The sequence below is a fragment of the Neoarius graeffei genome, chromosome 4 (assembly GCF_027579695.1).
Source record: "Neoarius graeffei isolate fNeoGra1 chromosome 4, fNeoGra1.pri, whole genome shotgun sequence".
NCBI lineage: Eukaryota > Metazoa > Chordata > Actinopteri > Siluriformes > Ariidae > Neoarius > Neoarius graeffei.
In genome coordinates, this window is record NC_083572.1 from 60,905,403 (window position 1) to 60,920,059 (window position 14,657).

The following is a 14,657-nucleotide window of genomic DNA, read 5'->3' on the forward strand; positions in this document are numbered from 1 at the left end:
GAGGATGCTACGTGCCCGGCACACGCATCTCTTCTTGTAGACTCCCTCAATGTCCGGAAGTGGAGCACCTATAATGCGTTGGGCAGTTTTCACCACCCTCTGGAGTGCTTTGCGGTCAGCAGCAGAGCAGTTTCCATACCACACTGTAACACAGTTAGTCAGGATACTCTCTACTGCGCAGCGGTAGAAGTTGCCCAGGATGACAGCAGACAGGTGGTTTCTCTTCAGTGTTCTTAGGAAGAAGAGACGCTGATGGGCCTTCTTGATGAGGTGGGAGGTATTGGTAGACCAGGTCAGGTTCTCTGAGATGTGGGTCCCCAGGAATTTGAAGCTGGAGACACGTTCCACCTCCATGCCGTTGATGTGGAGGGGGGTGTGGGTGCCTCCCTTCTCCTTCCTGAAGTCCACGATGATTTCTTTTGTTTTGCTGGTGTTAAGGAGCAGGTTGTTGTCCGCACACCAAGCAGCAAGGTGTTTAACCTCTGACCTGTACGCCGGCTCGTCGTTGTTGCTGATTAGTCCGATCACTGTGGTGTCGTCTGCAAACTTTATGATGGAGTTGGATCCATACATAGGTCTGCAGTCGTGGGTGAAGAGGGAGAAGATGAAGGGGCTCATCACACATCCTTGCGGAGTTCCTGTGCTGAGTGTGAGAGTGGAGGATGTGATGTGGTCTGACCTAACATGCTGTGGTCTGTTGGTCAGAAAGTCCAAGATCCAGTTGCAGAGGGAGGTGCTGATTCCAAGGTCTGTGAGTTTTGTGATTAGCTTGGCCGGGATGACAGTGTTGAATGCTGAGCTGAAGTCCACAAACAGCATTCTTGCATAAGTGTTCTTACTGTCCAGGTGTGAGAGTACACAGTGCAGCGCTGTGGAGACTGCATCCTCTGTACTCCTGTTACTGCGGTAGGCGTATTGGTGTGGGTCGTGTGTGGGGGGCAGACAGTCTTTGAGGTGTGCCAGGACCAGTCGTTCGAAGCACTTCATCACTATAGGAGTAAGTGCCACTGGGCGGTAGTCATTTAGGCACTTTGGGGAGGAGTGTTTCGGCACTGGCACAATGGATGTTGATTTAAAGCACGCCGGTACTACTGCTTGGGCCAGGGACAGGTCGAAGATGTCCGTGAATACTCCTGAAAGCTGCTCAGCACAAGCTCTGAGCACACGTCCTGGAATACCATCAGGGCCCACAGCCTTGCGTGCGTTGATGCAACTCAGTGCGTTTTGGACGTCTGTGTGTGAGAGAATGAATAGCTGAGGGTTAACAGGTGTGATCTTTATGGCCTTTTCTTTGTTGTCCTTATTGAAACGGGCATAGAAGTCATTGAGCTCGTTTAAGAAGGACACATCTATGGTAGCTGATGAGGTGTTGCTGTTCTTGTAATCTGTGATGGCCTGGATGCCCTCCCGCATGTGCCGGGGGTCGTTGTTCGCAAAGTGTTCCTCCACCTTGAGCTTGTGTTCGTGCTTGGCCTTCTTGATGCCCCTCTTCAGTTCTACTCTGGATGTACTGTAGGTGAGTGCATCTCCCGATCTGAACGCGTTGTTACGTGCTTTCAGCAGGAGCCGCACTTCCCTGTTCATCCAAGGCTTCTGATTGGGGTATGTGGTGATCTGTTTTTCTGTGGTAACACTGTCAATAGTGGTGTTGATATGCTCCACTACTGCGTGAGTTACGTTAATGTTAAAGTTCATGAGTCCACCATCAGGAGAACACCGAACAACAGTGGTGTGCATGGCAGGGTTGCAAGGAGAAAGCCACTGCTCTCCAAAAAGAACATTGCTGCTCGTCTGCAGTTTGCTAAAGATCATGTGGACAAGCCAGAAGGCTATTGGAAAAATGTTTTGTGGACAGATGAGACCAAAATAGAACTTTTTGGTTTAAATGAGAAGCGTTATGTTTGGAGAAAGGAAAACACTGCATTCCAGCATAAGAATATTATCCCATCTGTGAAACATGGTGGTGGTAGTATCATGGTTTGGGCCTGTTTTGCTGCAACTGGACGGCTTGCAATCATTGATGGAACAATGAATTCTGAATTATACCAGTGAATTCTAAAGGAAAATGTCAGGACATCTGTCCATGAACTGAATCTCAAGAGAAGGTGGGTCATGCAGCAAGACAACGAGCCTAAGCACACAAGTTGTTCTACCAAAGAATAGTTAAAGAAGAATAAAGTTAATGTTTTGGAATGGCCAAGTCAAAGTCCTGACCTTAATCCAATCAAAATGTTGTGGAAGGACCTGAAGCGAGCAGTTCACCCACCAACATCCCAGAGTTGAAGCTGTTCTGTATGGAGGAATGGGCTAAAATTCCTTCAAGCCAGTGTGCAGGACTGATCAACAGTTACCGGAAACGTTTAGTTGCAGTTATTGCTGCACAAGGGGGTCACACCAGATACTGAAAGCAAAGGTTCACATACTTTTGCCACTGACAGATATGTAATATTGGATCATTTTCCTCAATAAATAAATGACCAAGTATAATATTTTTGTCTCATTTGTTTAACTGGGTTCTCTTTATCTACTTTTAGGACTTGTGTGAAAATCTGATGATGTTTTAGGTCATATTTATGCAGAAATATAGAAAATTCTAAAGGGATCACAAACTTTCAAGCACCACTCTGTGTGTGTGTGTGTGTGTGTGTGTGTGTGTGTGTGTATATATATATATATATATATATATATATATATGTATATATATATATATATATATATATATATATATATATATGTGTGTGTGTGTGTGTGTGTGTATGTTATTCCACAAAATCGAGTCATACATGAGCTGATAGCTGATGACGTGCGTAACACCAAGTTGGCTGTAAGCCATGTACGACGAGATTGAATGGAATAACTGTTTTATTCTATCCACGTTCACTGGATTTTGAGAAATAGAGTATTTTTATTTTTTGCAAATTTAATAAATAAAAACTTTATCCAAAACATCCAACAAAATAATTTCTGCTTAGAATGTAAACAAACTGGCGAAATGACAGTAGCAGTTTGTGGAAAATGCTTTATAATCATTCTTGAAAAATAAAAAAGGAATGTTCTTACTATCAGATACTTTTATTCCATATTTTGTTGCTTTTTTTGAGGTTTTGTTTTCAAGTAGAGTTTTTATTTCGTCCTCAGTTGGTTCTGGAACATGCGCCACTATTTTTTTTTCTCTACTCACGGTATACAGTATGAGTTGATAGCCTTGTAGTAGAGTAGCCAATCAGAGCGTGCGATTGCTCATATCCAGTGAATGTGGATAGAATATTATATATATATATCAGAACAACTGGACATATTTTCAGTGATTTATAAATGTATGCATTAATATATGCACTGTTATGACTTTCTGCATTTCAGCTTTTTCTCCTGCAGTTGGAACACAGACATGTGGATCTGACATGAAAGCTAAAATGAATCAACACTGTGCTTGTCAATGTTCAGAATAAATCTAAAAAAGATTTTAAAAAATGATGTCCTGAATTGTCTTGAACATAGGCATGTCCTCTTGATGGTTAGTTTTTGTGGCTTTTTTTTTTTAACTGAGAGTCATTGACACACACTGAACTTTCGGGACACTGGATATGCTTTTCTGCAGTGACCATTTTGCTCTCGATGACTTCCATCAAACAGAGCAGCATGAACATTTTCATTTTTTGGAAAACACTTTCAAGGATTTCTGCCCTTGGAAGTTTCTAAATCTTGCCTTTGGTTCATATGCATGTGGAAAACATTCATATGGGAAAACTGTTCAGCTCATCATCAGGCATGTTTGTTTACAAGTGAAAGCAAGTTGAAATCTGTGCTGGAGCCAAGGGATTAAGCAACCCAGGGATTACAGCTACAATAACTACAAAAGCTGTTGAGCTACTTCAGATATTTTGGGAAAGTACATTAAACTCATTGGACTAATTGGAAAAAAGGAACTTTTCCTATCACCTATGATCTTAATACTATGCTATCTCACCACACATATAGATCATTTATGTTGTGTCTATTGTGAAAGGCAAGTAAGAATTTTGTATGCTGTACTTGTGCACATGAAAATACTTGAAACTTGAGCTTGGGAATGGGGAATGCTATGGTGAGAGAAGTAGCTTTGGGACCAAAAGGCTGCCAGTTCAATTCCCTGGACCAGCAGGAATGGCTGAAGTGCCCTTGAGCAAGGTACCTAACCCCCAACTGCTCTGGGTATGCTGTATTATCTGAGTGTGGAGTGTCTACGAGGACTTTGCAGGTTTCCTCCCACTTCATAAAAACATGCCAGTAGGTGTACTGGCTACTCCCCTAGCTGTGAATGAGTGTGTCCATGGTCCTCTGCCAAAGACTGACATAATGCCTGCTGCTCCAGGGAGGGGCCATCATGCCTGATCATCACTCTGACCATGACAAAATGGTCGAAATATAAATTAATTAGCATGATTGCAAAGCAAGTACACTATTCTTATTGGTCATACCACATTTACCGTGCTTCTTCTCTCACAGTTTTTGAGACGCTGACCCCAAACCACCTTCAACTCATCCGTCTGTGCCAGAATAGAGTGCTTGTAGACAGCTTTTTTTGGAAAGACGGACTTGTTCTCTTCTTTTCTGTCCTTTTATTTTGCCCCGTAGGAATACATAGAGTTTTGGAATCAAAGTCTTCCTGCTCAGCCATACTTCATCAGAGAGCCATCAAACATATGAACAAATCACCCAACAGATACATGAAATAAGCTATGACCCACACTCATCTTTTTCTTGCTTTTCATCCATCCTTTTTTCTCCCATTGGCAGCAATGCATTTTTGGCCCCACAGGAATACACTGCCCATCAGAAGCCAAGCTCTCTTGCTCAGTCATGATTCCCCCAACAGCCATCAAACTTCATTTCATCACTTAGACTAACTCAGGAAACACACACACCCATCTATCATGAGCTGCACACATTTTTTTTGTGCTGCAGCAGAACAATCACACTCGCACTTTCTTCCAGAAATGCACTTGTCTAGTTCATGCTTTAATTCTTGTGATTGTGCATGATCTGAAACATGTCTTGTAGAAATATATATCGAAGGTCATTTTTGTACAAAAAGCATTTGACAAAAATAAAGCAAAACAAAAATTAAATGCTGACCACAATGAATATAAAATGCTTTGGATTTTTTTAATTGTTAGGGTATTCCTTTAATTCAGATCAAGGTTATCATGGTGTAAATTAAAATTTAGTACCTGTTGGTTATTATAGCTCAACAACAACAGAAAAAATGTTATGTTATATTAATATTCTACAATGTCTGAGGTCAAAATAGCTTTGTGGTTGAGACTGTGGTTGTCAACACACACACACACACACACACACCTGGAAGGCCGTTTGGCAGCGCTGGCCGCTCCTCATCGTCCTCCTCCTCAGGGACAACGCTGTCATTACGATCCATCTTACTGACGGAGGTGGTGCGCTTGCGTTGGACTTCTGTGCCAAATTCTTCCTCAAATAACACCTGGTCGACCAGATCAGGCTGAACCAAGTTGGGCTCTGCAGGGGGTTTGGGAGTACCATAGTAGTTTCCTTTGAAAAGCACAACACAATCTGCTTTAGCCATCATTACTGAGATTATTCTAACAAGCTTGCAATTTTCATCACAGTGAAACTAAAATTATTAGCATAAATTAAGAACAAACCAAAAACCTGACTTAGTTGATGAGCTTTGTGGGAAAAAAAAGTTACTAAAGCACAGCTGAAATTGTGTTGGGTATAATTGTAGTTGCTTTCTGGAAGCATGACTGTTAAAAAAAAAAAAAAACATGCTGTTCCAGTAATAGTTATGACACGGAGTCACCTTTCTTCAACTAAAAAGGCATTGATGGAGTGTTCTGTCTTATACACTCATAAGCCCAAGGCTGTAGGTTATACTAAGTTTAAATTACAACCACTGAGACTTGTGTACTTGGAAAACCACCAAATAAAAACAACTTGCTCCAGATTATGGCATCTAACCTTTATATTACAGAACTGAAAGAAGCCACGATCTCTGTAAATGCACAGCGCTGTTGGTCAAAGACATGGTCATGGAGATCAACATAGGAGCGAACAGTTGAATAGATGACAGAGGGACTGAATCAAGAGCAGCTTAGTTATAAATGAATGATCACTCAGATCAGAAAGCAGAGTTTTCAGGTTATGGTGAAGTGAAATGAATAACAGACCTGAAGGAACGCTCCTTTGTCTCTGCCTGGTTCTAGCGCTATCATTTTAGACAATGATTTTGGAAAGGACAATATATTGTGTAGATTGACACATCAAACATTCTCATTTTGGTGGCACTCTCGTAGCAATTACACTCTCCAATGGATTCAGTAATGAACCCCGTCCTCCAGGTTTTATTTGAATGTGAAAACAGTTCATTCATATTCAGCACCTATAATGCAGCATCTAATCAGTGTGTTTTATAATGTGCCTAAATGATTTTCTAATACACTGGTGTGGGTGTGTGTGGTGTGCATGCATGTATGTGTGGGATTGTGTGTATACTTTCATTAACCTCTCTCTCTCTCTCTCTCTCTCCATGACAATTAAATCACTCAGTATGATTGTATCCATGCAAAAGGGGAAAAAATATGTCTAAATCAATGATTTAATCTTCATCAGTTACACAAAGACTAATTTAAATCATCAGGATTTATTGTTTCTATTTGTTTGCTGACTTAATAATAATAATAATAATACATAAAATAAAAACCTCTTGATTAAAATGCAGAAAACATTAGGTTAACGTCAAATATTCTTTTTTTTCTGCAACAGTAAACCATGTAATCATTACCTACATACAGGCATTCACTTCAAACCACACAAGGAACATAATTAGAGAATGGAAATGGAGCACACACGAGAATAAGCTTTTTTAACACTATGTAATTACTGTCAGTAAATCAATTCACCTCTTTCTGAATGTGCACTGGGACTATAACACTTCTGAGGGCACTTTTTTATTTAATGCAAGAGAAAGTCAAAACAGGACATTCACAGCTAGGTTAATCAGTTTGCTAATGTGTGCCATATTTATCCATGAACAGTTTTTAATCACCGAACAAACAATTTCTCAGTGTATGACTGTTATGAAGGTATGAGCACAACTCAGTGTCAGAGTGCATTTGTGGCATCATTTGTCAAAGCTGAGCTACAGTGAGCTGAATAATGTGACTATGAGGGAAGCCGAATCTCAGCGTTTTCTTGACGTTATTGACATCGGGATTAAATTGTAGGAAGGTTATTTCCCTGTCCACAAAGAACGATAAGATGATGTGCTAAATAAATAAATGACATTCTCAGAGAACTCCTAGCTGAAGAAAAGAGCTTATGTGACTTATCAGAGAATTAAAATATCACACACCTAAATAGAGATTTATCAAACTGCCCACATTTCCTAGCTTATCCACTACATCATAATTCCAAAACTGCTCATTAGTGTTAATTCTTAATTAACTTAAGAGTATGAACCAGCATGAGAGAAGCACTGAGAATAATTAACAGCTGATCATTACCCAGATGACAATCTGAATAAAAAAGAACAGAAATGCCTTTTTCTACCTCTAGCAAAATCACAGAGACTGATAAAACTCAGTATATAATATAAATCCCATTGACATAGTGGCATTTGTTCCCTTTCTTCTCACCTTGTAAATAAACCTTGGAGTGATTTGTGTAGCAGCTTGGGACTATTAGATGACAGAAATTTTATCTGAACTTTTTTGAACTGTTCATTGGCCATGTAGGGAAAGCGCAAGGAGCTGCCCTGTCTATGAGACTGGTATACTGGGTAGTGACCCTTTTCACCTTAGACTACAGACAGGCTGGACATTTGGCCCCTACTGTGACTGTGACATGCTTCTTGATGAGGAGCTTCTCCTCTTCATGAGCATTGCTTAAAGTCATGCTGATCCAAGAAGTACAGTACTGTGCAAATGCCTTAGGCACCCTTTTCTACACTCTCAGGTCGCCGACCCCCACAGGGGACTTTTAGGACTGTTAGTAAACACACATCTAAAGCTCCGTGAGTTTTTGTGCTAGAAACATTCAAGTAACACCACTAGAAACCTTGAATCTTCTAGTTTTATATATATATATATATATATATATATATATATATATATATATATATATATATATATATATATATATAAAACCCCAATTCCAAAAAAGTTGGGACGCTGTGTAAAGCATGAATAAAAACAGAATGAGACAATTTGCAAATCATGGAAACTCTATATTTCTTTGAAAATAGTACAAAGACAACATATCAAATGTTGAAACTGAGAAATTTTATTGTTTTTTGAAAAAATATATGCTCATTTTGAATTTGATATCAGCAACAAGTTTCAAAAAAAGTTGGGACGGGGCAACAAAAGACTGAAAAAGTTTCATAATGGTAAAAAATAATAATAATTTGGTTAATTGGCAACAGGTCAGTAAGATGATTGGGTATAAAAAGAGCATCCCAGAGAGGCGGAGTCTCTCAGAAGTAAAGATGGGGCAGGGTTCACCGCTCTGTGAAAGACTGCATGGGCAAACAGCACAACAATTTAAGAATAACGGTCCTCAATGTAAAACCACAAAGAATTTGTGGATCACATCATCTATGGTCCATAATATCATTAAAGAATCTGGAGAAATCTCTGTATGCAAGAGACAAGGCTGAAAACTGACACTGGATGCCTGTGATCTTCAGGCCCTTAGGAGACACTGCATTAAAAGCAGACGCGTGTCTGTAGTGGAAATCACTGTATGGGCTCAGGAACACTTCAGAAAACCATCGTCTGTGAAAACACTTCATTACTGCCTCCACAAATGCAAGTTAAAACCAGATATAAACAATATCCCGAAACCCCACCCCCTTCTCTGGGCCCGAGCTCTTTTATGATGGACTGAGGCGAAGTGGAAAACTGTCCCAAGGTCTGACAAATCAAAAATAGAAATTCTTTTTAGAAATCACGGACACCACGTCCTCCAGGCTAAGGAGGAGAGGGGCCATGTTATCAGTGCACAGTTCAAAAGCAGCATCTGTGATGGTATGAGGGGGCATTGGTGCACATGACATGGGTAGCTTGTACATCTGGGAAGGCTTCATTAATGCTGAATGATATATACATGTTTCAGAGCAATATGCTGCCATCCAGATTAAATCTTTTTCAGGGAAGGCCTTCCTTCTTTCAGCAAGATAACAACAAACCGCTTTCTGCACATATTACAACTGCATGGCTCCGTAGTAAAAGAGTCCGAGTGCTAAACTGGCCTGCTGCAGTCCAGACCTGTCTCCCAGTTAAAACATTTGGCGCATTGTGAAGTGCAAAATACAACAAAGGAGACCCCAAACTGTTGAGCAGCTGAAATTGTATATCAGAAAAGAACGGGACAACATTTCTCTTTCAGATCTACAGCAATTGGTCTCCTCAGTTCCCAAACATTTACAGTGTTGTTAAAAGTAGAGGTGATGCAACACAGTGGTAAACACACCCCTGTCCCAACTTTTCTGAAATGTGTTGCTGACATCAAATTCAAAATGAGCATATATTTTTCAAAAAACAATAAAATTTCTCAGTTTCAACACCTGATATGTTGTCTTTGTACTATTTTCAATGAACTATAAGGTTTTCATGATTTGCAAATTATCGTATTCTGTTTTTATTTACAGTTTACACAGCGTCCCAACATTTTTGGAATTGGGTTTGTGTGTGTGTGTGTGTGTGTGTGTATATATATATATTTAAAACAAACTTTATCTTTAGCACTTTGCAAAGAGAATAAAAACAAATCTTACGAATTTCAGTACTTCAGCCAGCAACAGCCTCTTAACAACACACCCATCAGCTACATGGAACATCAGTGTCATCATTCGCTCATTGTGTAGCAAGGGGAGGTGAGAACACGCCCCATTTCAACAAGTGCACATGTTCACTTGTTTCCATACCAACTTTGAGGAATGGCCAGTGCAAGGAAGATGTCTCACTAGCGGTTGTTGTCATGCTTTTTCAGTTAGCGTATAGGGAGAACTACATCACATTACATTTAGCAGATGCTTTTATCCAAAGCGACTTACAATTGGGAAAAACAATCAAGATACAGTAAAACATAGGAAATCAGAGTAAGAAGAAGAGAGTGCATGTTAGATGGTTAGTGGGTTGTTAGGCTAGGAGGTGCTCTTTGAAGAGAAAGAACTAGTTGATCGAAATGTGCTGTGTTATTTTCGTCAAGTTTTGAAAACATTTTTCTGTTGCCAAACTATGTTTTACTGATTTACTGATTTACAGTAATTAGTTACCTAAGTCAACATGCCCTGCATAGTCATAGTTTATCTTCATTGCTAACTTTAGATTTATTATAGTCCATGCATAAGTCTATGCATAAGATTATGAAATGTAGCTTTGGCTTTTAGGGCTTCTTTTCTTTGCAGTAACTTTCCAAGCAGAGAGGTGTGTGGGGGGGTGCGGGGGGTGGCAGGGAGGTACAGGGGCCAGGGCCAGTGACGGGGGGAGGGGGGATTACAGGTGAATTACACCTACCTCATCAATATTCATTTGAAAGGGCAACTGACTTTGGAGAAAACAAAGGTGGTCTGAAGTTTCTACAATTAGTATTGAAACTACATAACATTTCTGAATGCTGTTCTTACTTTTATGTAGCCAACACCTATGTTTACAAGGTTCAGACTTCAAAGGTCTTGTGCAGATATATTTATGGTGTTTTTTTTACAAGGTTTGAAGACTCTGAAAATAGTTTTTTGTAAGGTTGTGTTTGCACTTAATTTAAATAAAAACAAATTTCATTACATTCACTTTACTCTCATATTATTATTGCTGAGGGTGTCCAGAATATAACCATGTGTGTCACTTTTGCATGGATGTTTTTAGTTAGATGAAATACTTAAAAATGTCAAGGTTTATCAGACTGCCACAGAGTGTCTGACAGGCCCAGGACCTCAGAGTGTTAATACTAATTTTGTCTTAGAGGTTTATTATTGGGTGAATAAAAAACATTTTAGATTTCCAAATATTACATTTCCAACCAAAATTAAATGGTACAGAAAAATATTTGCATGTCAGCAAATAATAGACCACTAAGTAAAAGATTTTTTAAAAATGCTGGCTCTCAAGGATTACCCGCAAAAACAGAATCAGGTTTGACAGTCAAAGTCACCAGAAGAACCGGGCAGATTCTCCAAGATGCTTAGAAAAACGTTCTTGACAATTTCCTTATTGGGAAATACCCAACAACCTGTATTCTCTCTCTCTCTCTCTCTCTCTCCAGCCATGTTGATCCTGAGACACCAGTGATGCTGATCTCTTCTGCTCTTCAGACCTGCCTGATCCATCCTGATGCCCTACATCTGGCTGGAGTCTCATCACATCACTCCTGTGGAGGACGGCCCCATATGGACAGTTGAAAGTCGCACTTGGAAGACGCTCTGGACATTTACAGTTTTGCTATGATGGCTGAGGACGACAACTGCCACAATAACTTTAGGACTGCTGTTGGTTGTCAAGAACAAGTTTTGCACTCAAGTTTCCACCAATGAACAGTTTATAACTTCAACAAAGCAGACTTCATGTTAAAACTATAACGAATTTCCTGGTTACACAGTTATACTTTGTGACTCTATAGGACACAGTTATAGAAGCAAGTTATTCATAATCACGCGATCTGTTATCATCCAGATGAGGATGGGTTCCCTTTTGAGTCTGGTTCTTCTCAAGGTTTCTTCCTCCTGTTGTTTGAGGGAGTTTTTCCTCACCACCGTTGCCACAGCCTTGCTCATTGGGGATAAATTAGGGATAAAATTAGCTCATGTTTAAAGTCTTTAATTTTCTGTAAAGTTGCTTTGCGACAATGTCTGTTGTTAAAAGTGCTATACAAATAAACTTGACTTGACCTTATAAAACTGCACAAAATATACCTGAGATGGTTGATGCCTTTTTAAACACAAAGGATTGTCACACAAAATATTGATCAGATTTGTGTTCTGTTTTTGTTGATCGAATATTTGTTCCATCTTATACTGTTTACTGCTCTTTTTTTCATTGTTTTTGAAGGCATCTTTGCCGCACGACATTTCTTTACACATGCCTAAATCGTTTGCACAGTTCTGTATGTGTGGCTTCTACCTGAGTGTCACTGCATATCTTCTCCAGATGCTACAAGCTTAACATCGTCCCTTCCAATACATAGTTTTCACATGACGTCACAGAGTCAGGGATTCCCTAGTGGTGGCCATCTTGTGGGTCAAGCTTACCGTATGGGTCACTGAGCACACATTGTAACGCGCGAGTACAAAGTCTTCAAAAGAACCCAAGCAGGCTATTTAAAGCTAGCAATGGTGCACACCTGTTGTATTCACGGCTGTCGTAATAGGTCAGATGATGACGTCAAGTGGAGCTTTTATGGAATTCCCACTGTACGGGAGCACAAAGGCGAGCAAACAAAGAAACTCAGCATACAAAGGAGAAATCTATGGCTTGCGAGAATCAACCGCAAGGATTATCAGCCTTCCAAACACAGCAAAGTCTGCTCCGATCATTTTATAAGTGGTAAGTTGTTTAAATAAACAATCAATTGTGTTTAAGTTTGTTTTTGGAAACCAAAACATCGTGTAAACAATCTCTGGAGAATGCCTAACTAGAACCGCTGAGTGTACGTTTACATTGTAATGTACACTTAATATCGCTCGGTACAAGGCTGCAAACATATGATTATTACTGGCCTATAAATTGTTATATTTATCATAAACACAAAATGTAACAAGCCTACATACCAGTTAATTATATTAAAAAGTTAAAGTCCTTCCCGCGCCATGTGGCGGCGCCGATCTCCGTTTCCGCAGCCCTCGGCCTCTCGCCTATTACATAGCTAGGGTTACAGTGGGGGGCTAGTCCTCTGGTAACCACAATAGTTTAACTCCCCACTCGCATCTGTATTGCAGCGTGCCTTGCCAGATGGTAGTAGGTACCATTTTTATGATGGTCTTTGGTATGACCCGACCGTGAATAGAACTCACGATCTCCTGATTGAGAGGCGGACACGCTACCACTAGGCCACTAGCCAGTCTAGTTAATCATATTACAAAGTTTATACTGACATGGTACTGTAATACCACTAATGGATGTAAAATTTGTCTTAAATCAACTCGATATTATACACACACATATATTTATATGCAGTGTTGAGAGCTCTGAAATTCCAATGTTTACATACCTTGGCTGTAATTAGGACACGACTGTCACTTGTTTTTATATGGTGGACTTCACGGACCCAGCCACAGACAAAATAATTGTATGACTCCAGCGACTTATATGCTTTGAGGTCGTCAAGTGTGTAGGCACTTTTACTATTCACGAAATAGTTCACAATATCAGGGTACGATATGGATGGCAGCCCTGCATAGTCACTTGAAAATGCATCTTTGCCCACTTCGTAGGGGTCAATTCCCCCAATCAAGGACAGTTTGGCTGCATACCGTTGTTGTGAGATGTCGTCCAATATATCTATATACTTCCGTTTGCTTGATTTTGCCGACATTGATCTTTATTTTAGAAAACTGACTATATAACTTCATAAATTCGTCTGAGATAACGTAGCAGGTAATGGCGATGGTCCATTTTGTTTGCCCCACAAGATGGCGGCTGGAGGGCGTTCCCCGGAATGCCGTGACGTCAGTGAAAACTATCTATAGTGTCAGTGCACATGCTAACGCTCCAATTAGTCCCAAGTAGTCTTAATGCGTTATCCAGGTGATTCTCAGTGTGAACATTTGTGAATGCTAGTTAATCAGACTTATCTGAATAACAAATGATAGATATATTCTTCCTTTTAGCATTTTTATTCTAAATTCATGTTCATTTAGAGTGAATTGAAGTCAAAATTAATTATTAGCCCATAATATTTCAAGGAAAATCAAAACATGGAAAATGCCGCTTGGATAAGTATTCAATCCCCCAGGTTCCATAAAGCTCCAGCGGAAAGATATTGTCTTAATGATGACCAAATTGATTTATTATTGGCCTTCACCTATGAAATATTTGTACCCCGCCTTTTGCCCATAGTCAGCTGGGATAGGCTCCAGCTTGCCTGCGACCCTGTAGAACAGGATAAAGCGGCTAGAGATAATGAGATGAGATGAATGAGGTTGGACAGCCCGGTAAGCACTGTTGGATCAATAGTGAGGAAATGGAAGCGGCATCACCACTCAAGCACTGTCTAGATGAGGCCATCCCCCAAAACTCAGGTGAGGGAAGTCCCAGTCATTCTGAAGGAGTTCACGCTCAAGTATACTTCAGCAGATGTTGTACATGTGCAGTAGACTGTCCACGCAGGACCTAGAGTTTGCGTCTGCACAGACTGTGCACGTGCAAAACTGAGTGTGCAGTAATATACTGATAAAGTAGTGGCCGTGCACATGCCTTCAGCTTAAGTGCTAACACATCCACAAAACTGAGTATACTTTGAAGACGTCCATGTGCACATCCACGTTGTGTTAAGTCATGTCTGCAGAAGTATACTTGGGCCTTTAGAGAGTACAGTGCCTGAGAGCGGTTGCTAGAGTGCTGCACAATTGAGGACTGTATGGGAGAATGGCTAGAAAGAAACTATTGATCAAGAAGAACCATATAAAACACAAGAGTTACCCAGTG

The 14,657-nt window shown here is 40.2% G+C and overlaps 1 protein-coding gene across 1 annotated transcript in view; it reads right to left on the bottom strand.

Annotated features, from left to right (window-relative positions):
- The window catches only part of LOC132885114 (membrane-associated guanylate kinase, WW and PDZ domain-containing protein 3), a 301,407-nt gene that overhangs the window by 70,245 nt on the left and 216,505 nt on the right, over nt 1-14,657 (bottom strand). The window contains exon 4 of the mRNA XM_060919435.1: nt 5,341-5,547. Coding sequence (XP_060775418.1) covers nt 5,341-5,547 — 207 coding nt within the window. The remainder of the gene's footprint in view (nt 1-5,340; nt 5,548-14,657) is intronic.